This window comes from Fusarium coffeatum (genome assembly GCF_003316985.1).
Source record: "Fusarium coffeatum strain FIESC_28 chromosome Unknown BRIP53273_contig_49, whole genome shotgun sequence".
NCBI classification, from domain to species: Eukaryota; Fungi; Ascomycota; class Sordariomycetes; order Hypocreales; family Nectriaceae; genus Fusarium; species Fusarium coffeatum.
Window position 1 is genome coordinate 17474 of NW_022157846.1, and position 20394 is coordinate 37867.

General features: G+C 48.3%; 8 protein-coding genes across 8 annotated transcripts; 3 read left to right on the forward strand and 5 right to left on the reverse strand.

Moving 5' to 3' along the window:
• Window positions 1–750: 750 nt before the first annotated feature.
• On the forward strand, window positions 751–1713 carry FIESC28_02194 (uncharacterized protein; the record flags this gene model as incomplete). The annotated part of the gene is made up of 1 exon (XM_031156344.1): window positions 751–1713. The coding sequence occupies one exon, from the start codon at window positions 751–753 to the stop codon at window positions 1711–1713; it is 963 nt and encodes a 320-aa protein (XP_031019515.1).
• Window positions 1714–1923: 210 nt separating this feature from the next.
• Window positions 1924–3411, reverse strand: FIESC28_02195 (uncharacterized protein; the record flags this gene model as incomplete). The annotated part of the gene is made up of 2 exons (XM_031156345.1): window positions 1924–3284; window positions 3360–3411. 2 exons carry the CDS (start codon window positions 3409–3411, stop codon window positions 1924–1926), a joined length of 1413 nt encoding a protein of 470 aa, XP_031019516.1.
• Window positions 3412–3724: 313 nt separating this feature from the next.
• On the forward strand, window positions 3725–5936 carry FIESC28_02196 (uncharacterized protein; the record flags this gene model as incomplete). The annotated part of the gene is made up of 3 exons (XM_031156346.1): window positions 3725–3757; window positions 4054–4516; window positions 4570–5936. The coding sequence occupies 3 exons, from the start codon at window positions 3725–3727 to the stop codon at window positions 5934–5936; spliced, it is 1863 nt and encodes a 620-aa protein (XP_031019517.1).
• A 282-nt stretch (window positions 5937–6218) lies between these two features.
• Window positions 6219–7733, reverse strand: FIESC28_02197 (uncharacterized protein; the record flags this gene model as incomplete). The annotated part of the gene is made up of 4 exons (XM_031156347.1): window positions 6219–6670; window positions 6721–6890; window positions 6953–7431; window positions 7488–7733. The coding sequence occupies 4 exons, from the start codon at window positions 7731–7733 to the stop codon at window positions 6219–6221; spliced, it is 1347 nt and encodes a 448-aa protein (XP_031019518.1).
• Window positions 7734–9583: 1850 nt separating this feature from the next.
• On the reverse strand, window positions 9584–11662 carry FIESC28_02198 (uncharacterized protein; the record flags this gene model as incomplete). Its single annotated transcript, XM_031156348.1, has 1 exon — window positions 9584–11662. The coding sequence occupies one exon, from the start codon at window positions 11660–11662 to the stop codon at window positions 9584–9586; it is 2079 nt and encodes a 692-aa protein (XP_031019519.1).
• A 713-nt stretch (window positions 11663–12375) lies between these two features.
• Window positions 12376–13002, forward strand: FIESC28_02199 (uncharacterized protein; the record flags this gene model as incomplete). The annotated part of the gene is made up of 1 exon (XM_031156349.1): window positions 12376–13002. The coding sequence occupies one exon, from the start codon at window positions 12376–12378 to the stop codon at window positions 13000–13002; it is 627 nt and encodes a 208-aa protein (XP_031019520.1).
• A 477-nt stretch (window positions 13003–13479) lies between these two features.
• FIESC28_02200 (uncharacterized protein) lies at window positions 13480–15559 on the reverse strand (the record flags this gene model as incomplete). Its single annotated transcript, XM_031156350.1, has 3 exons — window positions 13480–14740; window positions 14798–14998; window positions 15189–15559. 3 exons carry the CDS (start codon window positions 15557–15559, stop codon window positions 13480–13482), a joined length of 1833 nt encoding a protein of 610 aa, XP_031019521.1.
• Window positions 15560–17130: 1571 nt separating this feature from the next.
• On the reverse strand, window positions 17131–19157 carry FIESC28_02201 (uncharacterized protein; the record flags this gene model as incomplete). The annotated part of the gene is made up of 4 exons (XM_031156351.1): window positions 17131–18177; window positions 18229–18451; window positions 18498–18767; window positions 18817–19157. 4 exons carry the CDS (start codon window positions 19155–19157, stop codon window positions 17131–17133), a joined length of 1881 nt encoding a protein of 626 aa, XP_031019522.1.
• Between the last annotated feature and the right edge of the window lie 1237 nt (window positions 19158–20394).

Genomic DNA, 20394 nt, shown 5'->3' on the forward strand with positions numbered 1-20394 from the left:
CAGAGTCAGGTATCAGAGTGAACTCTTGGAAAAGAGTCGTTACAATGGCTCGTATTTGTCGTCAACAAAACTGTATCCATGATTTTCACAGCAACCATGAGATCCATACAATTTCTTCAGGGACCAGCAGGGTTCGGGTTCGTCAACTTGTCTCACTACCCCACCATGACATTGAGGTGAGGCCAAAGGCAGGGCTGCTGTGTGGCTGTGGCGGCTGACGGGAAATGTCGATGTCATTGGATGAATCTAAGATGCTGAAAATAGCATCCTATGCCAGGGGGACGGATGCTAGTATTCATACTGGTAGTTGAAGGTCCAGACATGAATATATATTTTTTTTATAAAAAAATAAATAAAAAGTATTTACAGAAAACGGATACAGAAACTTTCCACAGGAAAATGCATCGTGCATACATCTTCTCAACAATATACTGATACAGAACTCAATAAGCAGGGATTTCTATTAGCAGCTCAGGTCCCGGACCCAAGACTCCTAGCTTTTGGCTTTAGATCGGGCGACCTGTGGCGAATGACCCAGAACATTATTCACGCCACAGTCATTAAGACGAGTCTGAGCTATCAAATTACATCAATAAGACGATGAGTTGGTTGATTTCCGCGGACCAAGAAGAAATAAAACAAATCGCAACGACAGTTCCTGAATTGTCCCAAGAACATTCATTTACTAATCTTCAATCAAGTTGTCATACATTCCCAGCTCCTTTCACTTACACCATCAGCCGAGACACAATGACGAAAAGCAAAGTCGTTCAGAATACTCTTGTACAAGAACCTATTGCCGATGAAGAGATACATGATGACCGGAATATCTCAAGCTCACCTCTTCAGCCAGCAACCTTCAAGGGACGTCTCCAAATGAGTGACTTCATGTTCAAGTCAACTGATCCTACAGTTAAGGGAGAAACCTCCCCTATACGAAGATCACCAAGGTTCAAGCCCTCAACATCTTCTGCCTCAGTAGCACCGACACAAGTCACTGTAACAAAGAAGACCAAGCGAAGAAATACGGAGGATAAAGAGAATGAAGTTACGCCAAAGAAGAAACGAGCGCGTCCTAGTTCTGGATACGCGCCACCTTCAACATACGCCCATTTGTCAGGTCTACCCGACGCCATCACCGACAACCTTCTTGTTTTGTTTATCGGCCTAAATCCAGGAATACAGACAGCCAGGACTGGACATGCTTACGCTCATCCATCAAATCTATTTTGGAAACTTCTCTATTCAAGTGGTCTCACTCCGCGTCTCTGCAGCCCGACCGAGGATCGTCAGCTCCCCGAGATGTACTCAATGGGCTTCACAAACATTGTCGCCCGACCAAGCCGCAACGGATCTGAGCTCAGCAAGCAAGAAATGGACGAAGGTGTTGAGATTCTTCACGAAAAGTGTCGCAAGTACCGCCCCGAGACTGTATGTGTCGTGGGGAAAAGTATCTGGGAAAGCATTTGGCGCGTGAGGCACGGCAAACCTGTTGGCAAAGCCTTCAAGTATGGCTGGCAGGATGAGTCGGAGAATATGGGCGTCATCGAAGGCGAATGGGAGGGATCTAAAGTGTTTGTGTCTAGTAGTACAAGTGGTCTAGCTGCCACGTTATCACCGGCTGAGAAAGAACGGATATGGGCAGAAATTGGATCATGGGCCAAGAAACGGAGAGTAGAAAGGGAGCTTGAGGCAAAAGGCAACAAAGCATAGATCTAGAAATACGTATATTTGCTAATAGAAAAACAAGCGTTCGTTTTTCAGCTGGACAATACTTGACAATAATAGTGATTGGTTTTCATAGATGTCCGACATGTCTAGCTACAACTTTTGCCGTACCAGGCCCTTCTTAGTATTCAGTATAAAGATGTTCTTCCCAACTCCATTACGCCAGAAGCCAAAGCGTCTATAGAGCCTAGCCTTTTACTTGCATCGCTTCTCAACAACATTAGGACCGTTCTCCTCATACTCCTTACGCGAGATCCACATCTGGTGGAATGTACCCAAACTGGCAAGGATGCTACCACCAATCCAGGCGCCGAATCGTCGTTCGCTGGTAAGACCTGCGGCGTGGATCTTGATCTTGAGACCTGGGTACATGGCCATGAGCTCGTTATTCAAGCGGTCATTGAACCCATTGATCAAGCTGGTGCTGCCGGTTACAACAACGTTGGCAAGCAGGTTGCCCCTAAGATCGACATCGACAGCGTTCAGGGCGGCACGGATGAGCTCGGGGATGGTTTGCGTTTTGTTAAGACGGTCAGCCTCGGGGATAGGGTATCCGGCATTCTCATCCCACATGCCCTCCGTGACCCGGAATCGCTGTTCGCGCCACATTTGGTTGTAACCATCAGGCATCTCGAATACTCGGCCTGGTTGTGTCTTGACGTACTCCTCGTTGCCAGGTGAGCTATAGCGACCAGGACCACGCCAGACCTCCACTACCGACTCCTTAAATTCCGTCAACACACGCTCCTCTTCGTAGGCACGGAAAGAGTCGGTGATAGAGTAAGGGAAGTTTCGTAGGCGGACCGAAGGAGGCGATAAGGCATCAACTGGCGTCTTGTTTTCGATCATGAATGTGGGTGTCAATTCGACCTTGGGCTCTGATGACTCGAAAAGAGATCGAATCTGAGAAGAGAGCCAGATGCCACCGGCGGGAGACTTCTGGATAGAGCGCTTCAGCACCATGCCGTCGTGGATAGCGGTAACTGAGGTGTTGGCACCGCCGACATCGATAACGAGTGAAGTGGCCTTGCCGGCCGCAAAGGCTGCCAACACTGGGGTGCGACTTAGCCAGAAGGCAGGGCAGCCCCAGTTCTCCATAATGATTTCGATGGCCTTCTCACGAGCCTTGGGGCTGTTCCAAGGTGCCTCGGTAACCAGGAGAGGGTTCTCACCCAGGGGCTTCTCCATTGACTCGGCTTCGGCATCGTCCATATTGATATCACCCTCTCCATCTTGACCTTCTGGCCTAGGGTCGTCGTTGAGGCCGTTCTTTGTGGGAGGTGTTTGTCGTTCGGGCTGGAGTCGCTTCACAAGCATGTTCTCCCAGATCTTAGCGGCGACATCCCAATCTTCCACGACGCTGTCCTTGTTCATGTAGTTGCGGACCTCGAAGTTCTCACGAGGGATGAGGCACTCATCGCCGAAGAGGTCGCGGGAGTTGTCGCCTGTTACGTGCCCGTAAAATGAAGGCAAGATACTCTTGGGTACATCTTCACCAGCGAAGCCCGCCCGGGTAGAGCAGTATCCAGGGTCGAGAACGAGTGCGGAAACCTCATCTATGTTACCATCAAGTTAGTGGAGATCCTTATGGCGGGCTGACGCGACATGGGGGAGCTAAGAGCAGCGCGTACCTCCGCCGTAGATTTCGGTAGGCTGTACCGATGAGGAAAGCGGTTGGGCCATGATGAGAGCTATGAAAAGAAATGATGCTGTTCGGAGATGGTGGAGGTCAATTAGATGATCCGGCGCAAAGTGTCGCGAGTTTTGGTGGAGTTGCGCAGACCAAACCTATGATAGATGGAGTTCGCGTTGGAACAAATTTCAGCCTTGAGATAGAGTGAGAGTGGTTGGTCGGTGAGGTAGCGCCACATTCTTGCGAAGCTGAAGTGTGGCTGTTGAGAAAACCCCCACCGGACCGCGGGTCAACTTCGGTGGGGCAGACTTGCTATAAAATTTCGCAGATCGACTCTCAAATAACTCTCTTTTTTCTTCATACATGGAGCGCGAGTTCCATGTTACCATCATGATTGTAAGTACACACTTTTTGCTTCGCTATATACCCTCCCTTCCTTTGCCTATATGATGAGCTCGCATATCTCGCTTCAGAACCGCTGCGATTGACACAGTTCGCTGTGGCTGATTTAAACTGCCAATTCTCTGACCCTAGCGCATTGCATCTCTTTACTATATCTTCACTTAGTAGTTGTTGAAGCATTGCTAACTCAATTGATAGAAGATATGATGTCTATACGATATTTCCGTCAGGCCGGCCGGCCTTTAATACAGTCGGTTTCTTTGGCTTCCACAAGTGCCCGTCACTTGCAGGCGTTTAGCTGTGGCAAGTCCTTGACGGGGACAGTATGGGGCTCACAAAGTGTGGAAAGCAGGAGGACCCTAGCTTCTGCCGCTGCTGGGTATGAAGATAATATGGAGGGACTGTCACCTTTCAAGAAACAGCGCCGAACTGAGCTTTGGGCGGAGCAGGAGGAAGAGGATCCCCTCTTCACAGAGACACATCCTCGCCTCGTGCACCGAACAGAGCCTATGTCAGTGCCAGACTTTTACGAGGCTTTCGATAAAGCTCTTGATGATTCCAAGGTTGTCACTGTTCACGGCCGAGTCCGATCTAAGCGAGTTGTAGGAAAGCACCTCATCTTCCTCGATATTGTGAATGAGTTTACACGCCTACAAGTCTTACTCAACCGGTCAAAGTGCATGGTGGAACATGATATGAGAAGATTGAAGTTTGCAATGTTCAGAAATTTAATTCAAGTGGGCGACCACATATGTAGGATCCCTAATGCTTATCCTGTTGTATCCCAGATGCTTACAGCCTGGCAGCAATCACTGGTATTCCAACTCGTAACAAGAATGGTCAACTCAACCTTGAGGCCCACCATCTACCTGAGCTCTTGTCCCCCACCATGGAGCAGATTCCTGAGAAGCTCACCGATCCTAAGACGAGAATGCAAGAGCGTCATGTTGACATGTTGGTGAATCGTGAGGCTGTTGACGTCCTGCGTCTACGTGCCGAGATCACCAAGCACATGCGTGACTACTTCCACTCCAAACGATTCCTCGAGTTCCAAACCCCGATCCTGGCTGAGAATGCCGGAGGTGCCGTCGCTCGTCCTTTTGTTACTAGAGCCACCGAGTTCAAGAACAAAGATTTGGCATTGCGCATTGCCCCCGAGCTATGGCTTAAGCGTCTCGTCATTGGAGGTGTTGATAGGGTCTTTGAGATTGGTCCTTCATTCCGCAATGAGGGTGTTGATGCCACGCACAACCCCGAGTTTACTATGTGCGAGTTCTACAGTGCCTACATCAACTTGGAGGACTTGATCAAGGAGACTGAGGAGCTTTTGTGCAGCCTTGCCCAGCACTCCCAGGATCTCATTTCTACCCAGCTCACATCACTTCCTCCAATCGACATGTCTCGATTCGTCCGTCCCTTCAAGCGAGTCGAATTCGTTCCTGCACTACAGGAAGCTCTTGGACTGCGTCTGCCCAAGCTCTCGTCGCCAACTGCTTTGCCAGAGTTGCTTGCCATCTTGAAGCTTGCTGGCATCGAGGTTCCTGGTGGGGCATTCTTCTCACTATCCAAGTTGCTTGATCGCTTGGCTGCTGTTTACTTGGAACCTATGTCCTTCACAGAGCCTATTCTTATCACAAACCACCCTGCGTGCATGTCACCATTGGCAAAGAGCTTCCTGTGTCCTGAGACCCTTCAGCTAGTGTCAGCTCGAGCAGAGCTCTTCATCGGCGGTCGTGAATTGGCCAACATGTATGAAGAGGAGAACGATCCCGAAGCGCAAAGACGCAAGCTATACGAACACCGATATCTCGTCAACAAGGATGATGGTAGCGTGGCCATTGAGCCTCCGGAGACACCAGAAGGCGAAGATGCTATTATAGAAGCACAGGAAGAGCCTTTTGAAGATGAAGATGGTGATGCTGCTCCTTTGGACCAGAGCTTTGTCAAGGCTTTGGACTATGGCCTACCTCCCACCGGTGGCTGGGGATGCGGTATCGAGCGTATGGTCATGTTATTCTCTGGTGCCAACCGCATCAGTGACTGTCTCAGCTTCGGCACGATAAGGAACGTGGTGGGACTTTCTGCGGCAGAGGAGAACAAGAAGATCGGCTCTGAGGAAGACAAGCAGGCGAGCGAAGATGGAAAGAAGACAGACTCTGATGAGGGATTGTAATTTTTTTCATAATTGTACGAATAGTAGACCCGATTGTCGGGACGATGTATGACAATAGAATTGTATAATATTGTAGCAGTACCTACGTCTCAGAAAGCATGTTAGGGAACAAGACACTTTACTACATATTGCTCACTTGGCCAAATAGTGGCTGTGGTACACAACGAAATCGGAGAATCACCAACGGGTAAATCTCAACTGGTATCTCAAATTATGTACAAAGAAGATGTAACACTATCTAAATCGAGCCAAAACAAGTCTACTTAAATTGCACCCTCTATCCTACAGAGAAGCAGAAAGCTGGAACAAGCTGCTGCCCTTCTTGGGAGAAGACATATCCTTAACCCAAGACTTGACAGTCTCATCACTCAGCGACGAGCCAAAGTCAAAGTTATCAGACAGCTGCTTAATAGCAACGCTTGAAGTTCGCTCACAGAAAACAACAGCAACCTTGATGTACTTGTCAGTGGGACGCTTGAAGTAGTCAGAGCTTCCAGCGCCGTTGTTCATGTGGAAAGTGCTCTTGCACTTGTCATCGCCTGAAGCGAGGACTTCGTAGATATCGACCTCACCGCAGCCAGTCTTCCAGCAGCTGCACTCGCTGTATTGGCCGGTACGGGGGATGCGGCCGTTAAGGGCCCAGAGAGCGGGCATGTCGCCGTTGAAACCCTTGTCGCCGTCCATGGGCATCATGAACTGGAAGAGGAAGATCTTGTTGGAACCGGAGAAGCCCTCTGTTTATGGTCAGTAAATTTTCTGTGAAGACTGGGCAAGGGAGACGTACTGTATGCGACATCTTTGGCGCGAGCGTAACCACAGCTCTTGTCGCACTTCTCGGCACTCCAGATGGAGAACTCCTTGTTTGAAGGGATGTAGACATCCTTCAGAACCTTGGAAGAAGAAGAGCCACCGGTTCCTTTGGCGTTGAGGTAAGAAAGAGAGTTGCCCCAGGTGCTGTCACTCAGTCAGTATGAATCCAATTAGAGAGCCATTGTCGGTTAGGAGTATCGACTTACTTGTCAAAGACACCGGATCCTTCACCACCATAGTTGCCCAAGAACATGACATTATCAGCAACTCGTCGCTGAGAGTTGTAGTAAGCAGTACGCTTCCAGTGTCCACCGGAAGAACCAGAGTAGGAGTTTGTCTTAGCACTTCCTTCCTTCTTGGAGCTCACAGCGGAGTGCGAGCTGGCCTTGAGAGGCTTCTTCTCGGTCTTTTCAGGCTTCTTTGCCTTGTCGGAAGGGGCACCAACGACAGCAGGAGCAGCTTGAGTAGCAGATGGTCCGAACCAGTTGTTCTTCCAGGACACGACCTTTCCGTCAATAGTAGCAGTAACCCACTCTTCACGCTTCTTGCGCTGCTCGTGGAGATGACGATGGCCGTGGAGGTGAGGAGAGGGGACAGTCTCGGTGTCACGCTTCTTCTTGCTGGAGTCGAGGTTGTAGACGGCAAACTCCTTGAGCTTGAAGGGGCCTCGAATATGAACAGAAAGCTGGTGGTCTCCCATTAGATTCTGCGGTAGATATCAATGAGTGACGGTTGACTTACATCCTCGCTCAGAGGTCCGAGAGCGCCATCATAAGAGACAGACTCTCTCTGGCAAGATCCATCAGAACCCATCTTGCTCACAGCCTGGTAGCTACCCTTTCCAGAGAATCCCTGGTAGAGGATCTCCTCGATAGCACCACAGAACCAGTTACCGCCCTCGTTGACGGCATTGCCGGTACATTGTTGAGTGAGAGTGGCCGAGGCAAGGCCACTGTAAGCCAGCAGGGAAACGTTTTGAAGCTTCATGGTGTTATCAGGACTCAAGATATGTCAACTTGAGTTACTTGTAGATATTGTGAGACCTGTTTCCGAGTATCTTCGTTTCGTGGTAGTGCAGTATCTCGTGTAAGGAGCTAATGCTTCGGTATGAACTGTGTTTCAAAGAATGGATCTCAAAGACAATGACAGCACGGTTGGTTTTAAAGAGCGACTTAACAAAATGAGTGAATAGCGGTTATGAACCAAAGTGTAGTAATGAATGAATGAATGTTTCAGCACCAACCTCAAGCAGGAACGAGGATGACCAGAAACCTCAGTCCATCATGAGGGCAATGGCGATATTAAAGGGAAACCCCCATAGTCTGGGCAAAGCACAGTCACATCCTTTCGACTTCCCAAAAGAGAATCAAGGCCAACAATGCCTAGCTTGATCCCAAGTCTGGGCGGTAGATCTCAATTCTGTTCCTGGCACGACGGACAGGAATCAGAATGGCTTATTGGACGTGATCAGCAGCTTGTAGCCAAGATCGATAGTGGTGCGGTGCAAGCATATTGTTTCAGGGCATTAAAGACCGGACTCTTGGCCAATCGAAGAGATGAAATGACTTGTTTCCAATAGTTAATATTGACGACGGCGTGACCTTTCTGTATTGGGCATGAGGCCATCACCGAGAGCCACGCCTAGGCGCGTAGGCGAATGGCGCAGCGGTCTTGGCTTCAAAGCGTTGTCGTTTGGGCTTGAGGCCAAGAAACTTGATTAAACGCCGAGAAGCGCTATTTGAAATTGGACATGAGAGTAGAAAGTAGCTCAGACTGCCCAGTCCTACTATAGTTTCCATTCATCTCAAGTCTTTCATCTTGATGACTTGGCGACAGCGAATCTCTGTGACAAGTTGTTGATGAATCAACCAGGAATCAACACATATTCTTTGTCATTCAAATACCGAAACATGGCGGGCTTTGCTGGACGAATTGAATAACACCTGAGTAAGAAACGCATGACTTTCTGAGGAAGAGAGGCTGGGGAAACATCCCTGAGACACCAAGAAAGCCGCGTCAAAGGCCAACGCTTGTCTTGTCTTGGCTTTTCTTGGCGAGTCCCCTATTTCGACTCCTTAGAGCCGACATAGTCTTTAGGGTGCCAGAAGAAGTGACCGCTAAAAGACTAAGGGACGAAATAGTTTAGTTATTTTATGCCAGCTTAGACCCTCTCTTAGGCTACTTTATTTTGGCAACCTAAGCCTCAGAGGACAATTCTTCTGTTGCCCTAAGGGTCGGATGACGATAATGTCTTTGTTATTTTAAATGACAATAAGGTCGTTTCTGGAATGTCCACGTGTTGCCCGATTCGATACACTATAATCAAAAAGAGAGAACTTCCAGAAGCTGCATTCATGCGAAAGGCGGGAAGTGATTAATTGAATGCCGCTCATAATTCGAGGGTCACAAGGCGAAAGTTGTAAGTGAAATTAAAACAGCAAAAAGAATTGACCAAGAAGGTTAGTATGTCAGGAGGGGGAGGGCGGCGATCGAATGTCGTGATTGTTTGTTGAACAATTCCAGGGATTGAATGTGATAATTTTTTATAAGTAAGGTTTGGATTGGACTGTATATGCATTTTGTTGCCGTTGTTGATACCGCTTCGTAAGTTGTCGACGTCGTTTCACAGTGACATCTGTGTTAACCTGGTATATAACCAACCCTATGCCGGGCTTGAAGAAAGTATAGTTGGGTGGTGAAGCTCTGAGAGTCTCTGCCTGATTCGTGAACTGATGTGTTCTGCGGTTTGTATTCTCATATTCAACACATAATTGGTCTCTGGTATTATGCTTCGTGCTTTTGGTATATACGTCCATCTTTTATCATGACGATCCCATCTAATCGTCGAAACCGCCCCATTCTCCGTCATCACCACTGTCATCGTTCGCTTGCAATTTTCTCTTCTTGCTTCCTTCAATAGCGCCGCGACGGTTGTTCTCCTTGCGTCTCTCATAACCACTCTTGGATGTAATCTTGGCCTTGGTGCCACTTCGTCGGGCTTCAACACCCCTCTCCTTGAGCTTTTTGCGGTCTGCCTTGCCAACGTTTGGCAGGGCGTCGAGCAGCCACTTTTGAATACCAGCCTCGTCTCCTGTCTTTCCAGCCTGCTTCTCGCTGGCAGCGATCACGTTGGCAACCATCTTGACGAAAGGAATGTCTTCCTTGGTGTAGAAAGTGACTGCAACGCCACCTTCACGACCAGCGCGACCTGTTCGTCCAGCACGGTGGACGTAGCCAGCGCTGGATCCGGGCACATCGTAGTTGACAACACCGTTGACACCGGCAAAGTCCACACCTCGAGCAAGAACATCTGTTGTGATCAAGACCCAGATGTCACCAGCGCGGAACTTGCGCATGATGGCTGAACGAGCAGAATCAGTAAGGCCACTGTGGAGAGCAGCGATTCTTGCTGCACCACCAGCCTCGAGAGGAATATCATACTGCAACTCTTCATGCAAAGCAGTCGCTCTGTCAATAGTCTGAGTGAACACCAGGAAAGGAGGTCGTAGTGGAGGACCCGAATCGACGGCGCCTGTAGGATGTAGAAGTTGTCGCAGGGCGAGCAGTTTACCCTGCTCGGATGCAGTGTAGATGAGCTTGTGAGCAATGTTTGGCACAGCTGTATCCTTGAGACCAACAACTAACCGGACAAAGGGCTTCGGTGTGATAGCCAATGACTCTGCTCTTGAAGTCAACTTCTCTGTGACCATGACCTCGATGTTTGAACCCATGGTAGCGGACCAGAATGATACTCGAAGGTTGTTGTTTGTGCATGCTGTCCAATCAGCCATTGTAGCATCTCGGAAAAGGGGATCAAGCAGAACATCTGCCTCATCCAATATCAGATCTCGAACAGTAGGCAAAACTTTTTGTGTGCCTGGTGGTCCAGATGTGAGGAACTTGAGTAGGAGGAAGGGTGTAGTGACCAGGATATCGGCCTTGGTGATCTGCTTGGGCTTGTCGTCGGAAGGTTTCTTGTCATCATCCTCGGAGTCAGACTCTTTATCCTCGTCTTCTGAACTGTCTTCTGCCATGTCCACTTGCTCAGCTGATAGTTGTGTTTGCTTCTTCATCGAGACAACCCTGAGGCCAGTGCCTTTAGCCAACTTTTGTCCCTCGCTAACAATCTGGTGCACCAGTTCTCGGGTTGGCGCAACAACGATGGCCTCGAGTTCGTGAATATCGCCAGTCTTTTCTTCAGAACGCCTGCGCAGGATGTTGTTGATGGCGGGAATCAAGAAACTGATCGTCTTTCCACTTCCTGTAGGGGCGATGGCCAGAAAGTCGACACCTCCATCCAGTCCATCCTCATCCTTCAAGGCAGCTTGGGGGTGAACCAAAAGAGGCAAACTACCCATTTGAACTTCAGTAGGGACACGGTATCCTTGGAAGACCAGGTTATCGGCAACCTTGTCCGAAAGGCCATAGGCTTGTCGAAGCTCGCCGAAAGAATCCAAGGGCTGTGGGAAGAGTTGTTTCTTGCTATCCTTCTTAACCTCGACGGCCGTCTTCTTCTTTTTCTTGCTCTTCTTAACCTTGGACTGATCCTCGGGCTTTGAAAGTAGAGTAATCTTAAGTCGATGCGATCGCAAAAGCTGGCGACACTCGTCCTCGCTCAATGTCTGGGATGATCGTGTAGGTTTGGGCGCCTGGACAGGTTCCTCCGTCTCGACAGCTTCTTTAGCGACAGGCTCAGGCTTGGGCGCAAAGAAGTCAACTTCGGGCAGCTCTGATTGAACTTCGGGCTCGGGTTCATTCTTTGTTCGCTTTCGCTTCTGGCCGCGGACTTGATCGTGGTACAGCTGGGGGTTCGTGGTGGTGCCAGCAGAGGGAAGCTTCTGCTGAGCGTTGCTGGCATTTTGGGAACCCTTTCGGGTCTTTTTGGTTCCACGCGATAGAACCTTGAGGATATCCATGGTGAATAGGAGTGCGCTATTACGCGTGGTTGAAGCAGCGAGCGTGGATTGTGCGGTGCGATCAGAAGGAAAAACTGCTAACAATTGAGAATTGGATTAAGAAATTTTAGTGGAGCTATTTGATGTTTACTTGACGGAAAGCACATGCGGATAGTGGGGGGTGGGGGACAAGTGTGGCTGGTGAGGAAGCAGCAGCCACAGTTGGAAAAGCACAGCCATAGGTGATGATCAGGGCAGCTACTTTAGTTAAGTTAGTGGACGTTATGGCGCTATGGCGCTATGGCTTTACCGTTGCAAGACAGATCCAAGATTAGATGCGCTATGTCTTAAAATCCCCGATCGTTGAATCTGTGCACGTTCTTGACCTTCTCGATGATACCAGGAACTGTACATGGAAAGTCCCTTGTCAAATAAAATACCTTTTCATCCAATAGCTGAGGTCAAGATGATTGGTTCCCTGTCGATCACCGTCATAATCATGTCCAACTTTTGCTGCACAAGGTTGACGTCACACCAGCAGCAGATACAGCCAGCAATCAGGATTTGGGAGCTCCGAAAACATGGAAATACATGAAACTGCAGCAGGAATTAGTACTGTACTTTACTATCTCTTATGACTTGCATTCCCCATTTCTTTCTTTTCTGACCTGCATTAATTATCTTCAGACAACTATCTACAGATCGAATCATCTTCACTTATACAAACCGCCATCATGCCGACTATGCTTGGTCTCACCAACGACCGTTCCTCCAACGGTCTCAATGCCAACGAGAGCAAATTCGGAGGCCCCTCAAGCCAAAGGGGCATGGAACTCACCCCAGCTCAACAAAACGGCAGCATCGTTTCCGGTATCCAAGGATCCGACTTCTTCAACGGCGGCGGCAAGCAGCAGGAGCACGACCCTGATGATGAATCAGACGAGGAGAACCTCAAGACTATCAAGGGCCGAAACCTCTCTGCTGTAAAGGAAATGGAGACTCTTCTCTGGCGCGCCCTTTGCGACAAGCCCAAGACTGCCCTCAAGTACATCGCCAAGGACGCCGTCATGTCCAACCGCTTCCTCTTCGGCGACCCAACTCCTCGCACCGCCGACTCTGACCCTTCTCTTGAGGAGGAGGTCAAGCACTGTGAGGAGTGGCTCGCCTACAAGATGCACGACCCCCAGCCTGTCGAGATTGGTCTCATGGCTGCTGCCATCGGATACAAGGTCACGCTGTTCCGTCAGCTCGACCAAGGAGACGGCAACTTTGGCATGCAGACTGTCCAGGCTACCTGCTCTAGCTCTTGGAGACAGCTTGCCAGCGGAGACTGGGAGCTCACCAGTATGTTTGCCGGTTAATTTGGTGGAATGACGACTTGGACGATGGCATGAAATTGGATTGGCGTTAATGATGTACCTACCTATGGAGTAATGGCTTGGTGATTCGTTGGAACAGGGTCAACTGATATATATATTATATGTAAATGAGATCGATATTTTACCTAACCTGACTTTTTTGATCATCAGCCATCGTTGTCATTCCTTTGTAATTATATTGTTGTTGAAAAACAGGAACTTGTCCTAGAATTGGAACTGGCATAGTTCAAAGACACATTCTTCACTCGTTCTAGACATGTTTCTTGTTGTCAAGGGCACATCCATCTCTGGATAGCACCTGAATCTGTTGCATTCATACCCAAAAGCCAAAACTCCATACTTGCAATCGTGATCATGACCCCGACCTTTCCCCTTTCCAAAGCTATATACGCCAAATCCCTCGCAAACTCCTATATGTATTATATGTGTGTGTACATGTGTGTGTATATATATACCTTCTTAACAATCGTCATCGGTAAGCGGCTCAATACTTATCTCATAATCCAACCTCTTCCCCATACCCCTTGCTTTCTTGATATCATTCTCAATATGTCGCATAAACTCTTCTCGAATGTTTCCGAAAACCTCCTCATTATATAAATAAACCTGCCGCAAATGCGTGATGGTCCCGGAATATTGCCGGATACACAATCCCGCGATCTTCTCCTTGTCCTCCATAGGCAGAGCTTCGACAAACTCTTGAAGGGACATGGAAAAGAAGCTATAAGGCGAGAATGTGAATCGGTCTGCGTGACCGGTGCAGTGCCGCACTGCAAAGGCGAACTTTATAGGTGTGTCGGTATTGGTGGCATGGCTGCGAAGATGGTTGTCAAGAACATACTTGGCGTGCTCGCAGTCGAAGTAGGGTTGTTTCTTTGATGGTATGTCTAAAAGAGCCTGATATGGGTTCTCGCACTTTTCCTTTAGAAAACGCGGACCTCCAATATCGTCTAGGCCCCTTTGTGGTGTCATGTCATCACCCAGGGCCCAAGAAGCCGATATGCCGTCGATATCATCTGTAAGATCTACAGGGATTTGTCCTGGGGCGGCGAAAAGCTCGTGACTGGGGCTGGCGAAATGTGTTGGTGCATCGAGTTTGGATTCGTATTCGGCCTCTCCCAGAGATGACATGTGTGCTTGGAGTGCCCTGCTGCTCTCTCCAGACTCTGAGTAACCATGAAGTGGAGCTGCATTTGCCGGTCTCTCGCTGATCTCGTCAAGAACAGAACTGCGTCTCTCTGTCATGGATTCATGTGGTAAAGCTTCCTTGGCCTGATTTCTGGCACTCTCGAGACCCTCCTCCCTTGCAGCTCCGCCGACAAAGACTCCACTATCGACTGTAGACGAACGCAGGTTGGCGTCAGTTGAAGGGTCTAGCTCCTCATTTTCATCTTCATGAATTATGTCTTTTCTCCTCTTTGATCTGTTCTCACGGTTGTTGAATTCATGAAAGATTCTGTCGGAGACGTCAGAGAAGGCGCTATCTGCGGTGTCGTCGTCAGACGGAGGCACAAAAGCGTCAAAGAAACGGGGATTCTTTGCTCGATTTTGGTCCTCTTCAAGTTCAGCTTCAGCTGGACGTTTAGAGGTTGCCCTGTTGGGGAGTTGAGTCACTGTTTGGTGGTTGTTATGGCTGAAGTAACCCTGAGGTGGTGGAGGAAGAGAAGGTAATCTCTCGGGAAAGTTATCCAAGGTAGGAGAATCCTCTGGATACGGCTCTCTAGGGTGATGGAATCAGCAAATGACTCGACTGGTAACAAATATTGTGGCGACTTACCTCTTAGGAGCATGATCGGACGTCTCGTCGGGCTCGTCAACAGCAGGGCAGCAGTCATCTGACAAGTCCTCGATTGTAATGGGGTCCTCGACAGAGTTTCCGTTTTTTGCTATTAATTGCTTTTGGTTCTTGCGTCTGATGACCCTTCTACGATTGCCATTGATGAACCGAAAAAAGTACTTGATCAAAAGGGATGTGAGGCTATTGATGACTGTTAGCGAATGAAGCAAGGAGACAGAGGGGATAGGATACATACATTACTTTATGCTTATGCAGGGTATAGCCTTTCTTATTAGCACGAATGGGTTTCTCGGGTCAGAAGCGATGTCCTTCTCCGTTGATAAACAACCTGGCCAATTTTCTCAAATTTTCTTGACATTCCTTGGATGACCATTCCGAGAGCCTCTTTTCGCTGATTCCCGTATCCGCAAGAAAATTATTGTAGCATTTGTAGCGGGCGTGTTTAAAAGCGTTCACCAGGGGTTTATCGGTATTTGTTTTCCCATATCCAAGTTCTTCCTGAAGCTCCTCTTTGGTTGGAATTTTGGAGGGGTCATCTTCTGGGCTTGCCATGGATGAGATCATTTTTGAGACTGATGATTTCTTTGCTTTGACTGTCCTTGGTGAAGCTCCAGCTCCAGCTCCAGTTCCAGCTCCAGTTGGTTTTGCTGAGGTCGACTTTGCTGGTTTCCTTGAAGTGTTGGTTGTCTTGGAGACCAAAGCTGCCCTTTGTTTTGACTTTGACATAGTGTCTAAAATCATGGTGGAGGTTTGATAGGTATGGTGTTTAACTAGATGATTGCTTCATATGACGCGCTGCATGCGGCGACACTGGGTCTTTCAAGTCTTTTAAATAGAAATACTTGTACACCTCAAACTCAGGCTGGAAGGGCTTTGCCTCTGTTTTTGCTTTTTTGTGACCGCTTAAGCGTTAACAAGGTTAGGTCGTAAGTGGAGGCGGCTGGTGGTGGTGTCTGGCGATTCTACTAGAGGCTGTTGGGGGTATCCCTTAAGTAGTAGTAGTAGTAGTAGTAGTAGTTTGTCGAACTATGAAACTGACGCGATTCTCCAACTCAAGTCGCGTCTTCTTCGTGATTTAGAAAAAGAAAAGAAGCAGGAAAAAGAAAAAGACGAAACAACCTAGAAAGATTAGGTAGCATTGACGATTAACAAGACAAATACTAAATTAATTAGTAGTTGGGTCCCGTTCGTTTATATAGTATAATCATTTAAATGATCAACGAGACAGACCCGGGAAAAAAGGGAAAAAACCAATGGATCGCTAAACTCTGGTCTCTGTGGAGTATACAGAGTAGACCGCCCCTTTTTTTCATTTAATTAATAGAAAGTAAACAAAGCAGAATATGATAATCTGTGATGGCCTGTTTTGTCGATTTTGCTTTTTTCTTCCTTTAATCTCGTCATCGACAAACTGCAGGACATCACGAGTTCACAAACCAATGTTGGATCCCATAATCAAGGTTTAGGTGTGGTAGGTGATAGATCATCGGTGACGAACAAGGGTAACAGTGCAAATTGCTTTTGCATGTAGGGGTTGAACACTCGACACTCGACACTCGACACTGGAACGGTGAGATCTAATCCTTGCTACCTACCGAAAGTGCCCGCAGAGGTAAGGAATTTCAGGGGTTCAAGTCTTCTGCAACAGAATCTAGATGTCTCTTGTCTCGTTACACGTCGGGTTGCAGAAAACTGGGCAGCAATGGGGTTTCTTTATCTTTATCTTTTACCCTTGTTTCTACCCATCTTCTGGTACTGTATCCATAATGTACTGTACGGACGGTAGCTTTCCCCGCAGTCTTGGAACGCGTTTCCTTAATAAAATACTGATATAGTAGCTGGACGGGCACTAATAGTCCACGAATTAACAAGCAAAGATGTATCTGATCTACTATCTATACACTGTTCTAAGATACAAATATTATTAATCTATTTCCCAAGGTATGTTATAAGATACCTTATTTACTGTTCCCTTTACCAGCAATCTTACTACGTATCCTACGCACGTTTGTGGAGATAAAATAGTGCGTGCATGAAGGATTCTAACTACTTCCCGTGTCTTGGTTAGCTCCCGGGACTATGAAGATCGGACACTGTACGGGTAGTTCCATACCGCTGATCTCATGTATCTTAGTAGCTGAAAATACCTGGACAAGATAAAGATACTGTATAGTTCGTGATATAGCCATGTAAACCATTAAATCCATCAGTTAAATACCCTCTATCTCATTCTAAGAAAATGAAAAACAATACATCAAAAAACCGAAAAGAGAAGAAAAAGAAAACAATAAGAGGATCCTCTACCGCACGCTTCAAGCATCAATAATAGGGCCATCCGAAAACTTGGCAAAGTAATTGACCCCTCGCCCCTGCACCACCGACGCCGAAGCAGCACGGCGACGCTGGCTCGTGATGACGTCCAGACACCGTTCTTTGAACATTGCAAACTCCTTCTCACCATCCTGACCCCTTCTGAACTGGTGTTCTTTATAGTCGACACTGCGCCCGAAGCGGAGGTGAAGTGTTGCAGAGTCAATCAGCCTCAGCTCGTCAAACACATTGGCGAGTGATAGTTGGAAGATTGTGTTTGACAACCTAAAGACAGTCCAGACCCCGGCGTGTTCAATGTCGGTCTCATAGATCATTTCGCAGCCTTGGAGGGCTTCTCGCTCTCGTTCGTTGAAATAAAACATGCTGGGGCCACGTTCTCCTTCACTGAGATCTGTTCTCCTAAAGTCGTTTGCAACGTGAGAATTACCCGTCGCTTGGGGAGCAGTCGTTTCTGCCCCTGAATTAGACCGTTCAATCATCTCTCGCTCTCTGCTTGAACCGGCCTGAGCTTGCATTGATGGTATTTCAGGTTGTTTCCCCTGTGCTGTAACAGAAAGGCCAGCTGTGACACGAGATGAATCCTCGACTCCTCCCGCTGCCGCCTCAGTGTCCGCCCGGGCTTGTCGAAATGCAGCAGCCTTCAGAAGCTCTGCAGGAGACTGCTCACTGGTGGATCCTCCCGAAGCCGCGGAGCTTCTGAGATCAGACGATGAAGTTTGCGGCACTTGACCTTGAGCTTGGCCGTTGCTCTGTTGGTCCTGTTGAGCCTCGTTATTGGCCTCGGACGTAGTGTTAGTTCGAGACGAAGCAAGGGGTGAGCTATTGTCAAGAGTTCTCAGATCTTCCTCTGTCGCACAACCCTCCCGGACGACCTGCTTCCTCTGTCGCTTAAGGGTCCGAGGGGCTGTGGGAGCAGTCTCGCTCCCTACTTGTTTACGTGAAGGATTTGAAGAGCCTCCCCTCTTTTTGTTTTGACCAGGATTGGTATCAGAGCTTACTCCGGCCGGTCGTTTGCGGTTCGAGGGTCTCTATTGCGCAAGTTAAACTTCTGAGTTGAAAGACTTCGGTATAGTACTGACAGCAGCCGATGTAGCTCTAGGTGGACCAGGGGGCACTGCCCACGTATCGTTGCTGGGTACGGTTTGGTGGTTGTCTGTAGTATTGAGCGGTTGGCCGTCAATAGCGTCCGGGCTAAAAAGAGATGAGGTGAATAGCTCGGAAGTGGCAGAATCTTGTAGGTTGTTCTCGTCTGGTGGATATCTGCTGAACCGTATCGATATGCCCACGAAAGGGTCGTTGTCTCTGATAGAAATGTCAGAAGGGTTGTTGAAGATGGTAGTGAACTTACGTCGATTTTCCTGGTATGTTTGTGTTTGTGTTTGAGTTTGATGTCATATCCTCGAGGTCTATGGGATTATCGACGGTATTACCCCTATCACCAAATTGGCTGGGCTCGTTCGGAGAATCGTTGACACTTGCGGATTCTTCAGCCTTTATGGGCTGCTGCAAAGCGTCTCGGATAGTTTGAGATAGTTGAATGTTGGGTGAGGTCGACGATTTGGCTCGTTTCTTCTCGCAGGCTGTACGCCAAAAGACTTGGGTCATGAGACGACGTATCCTATTTGAGTGTTAGTTGTGTTTTCCATCAAAACCACTGCGGGACAAACTTGGACGAGTCTCTCTTATAGTTCAGATCTGATCTCCAATCCGGCCAAAACTCAGCCCCCCTAGCCTGGAGAAAGTTCTTGGTCACCTCCAAGAGACCTCTCTGATGGACACGGTTCTTCCACTTGGTTAACTTGAACGCAGGCAGACTGTCGACACTCGACACGAACGTCTTAACTTGTTCGGCGACGGCCTTCTTGAAGGCAAGATCTCGTTCTCCGCCTGGATTGCCGTAGCCGAGTTGTTTGCGTAGAGTGGTCAGTTTGGGGATGGAGGATGTTTTTGTTCTAAAGACTCTTTCGCACTGATCTGGCCCGTGAGCGGGTTTGGTGGTTGATGCCATGGTTTGTGTTTGAGGCAGAGGATAATATATATATATATACTGGTTTTGACGAGAGCATGTATGGGTAATCATATCTATATGTCTATCTGTACGTCCGATGTGTGTGAGTTGCCTTTTGGGTCGGGGACGAGTTTCAAGATCGGTCGATCGAGGCTGTCATGACCTTTACCAGGCGGACCTTAGATCTCTTGGGCGGGATCCGCCTACTGAGCAAGTTGAGGGTCGTATCAACCAGAACAACCAGGACAACGCTGACACTAGAGCTTAGTATCCTAGTCTTCCGATCTCCCCGTTGTCCTGGTTGACTAAACTGCTGCGGATAGAAGCCGGTGGTCTAGAAGGTTGCTGATGGAACGGGGACCATCCGGTACGGGAGCTGCGACAAAGGCTTGCATACTTTCATCCCCAGTACTTCTTGAACACGCTATCTCGATACTAATGAGGTACCGTCGTGAATTCGATCTCCAAGTCGCGTATCTTAGAGTTCCCAACCATCGTACAGGACTGTCCATCACGCTACTCGCAGTAAAGAGCAACTTCTCAGCACCTCAACCAATTTCTTTGCAATCCAATCAACCTTTTACCTATAGAAATAATTCATTTCTACCGTTGAAACATCTATCAGAATTCTTTTAGTAGCCAGTTGAGTACATACGTGTAAACGCCCAAGATCAACTAGGATGTAACCAACTGCATATACAAAAACCAGACGGAGCAGGGGTCCCTGCATTCGACATCTAAAGTGGAAAAAAGGCTCGGATCATAGTCTAATTATTTCTCTACCAGGCTTGCCTGTTCTCTCTTTACTCAGTGTGTGACAATCCCGCTCCTTACTGCGGGCTGGCCGACCAGCCTTGAACCATGGCTTGTCTCTACAACAGCAACCACCTTAACGTCATTACGGCAATACTTTCAGCAGTGGATTACAGTTATGGATGTGTTGATGTTTCATCAAAGAGCAAGAATTAGTAACTCGCCTAAGGATGAGCGGCGTTGCGTTAGGGGAGATCCCATGGACTAGACACCCACGACCCTGGTCCTCGACATCAACTCAATTATACGACGATCTCATCCAGATCTGATAACTTACGTCCAGAAACTTCTCTCAACCTCACCGTGAGCCTCACGGTTTGCCAAGGTACGCAACAAGGCGACGGCATCTCAACACCTTCTGCGGCCTGAAGGTGTCGTTCACCGTCTTTTTCGCCCCCTCTCCCACTCTCTCCCTCCCATTTCC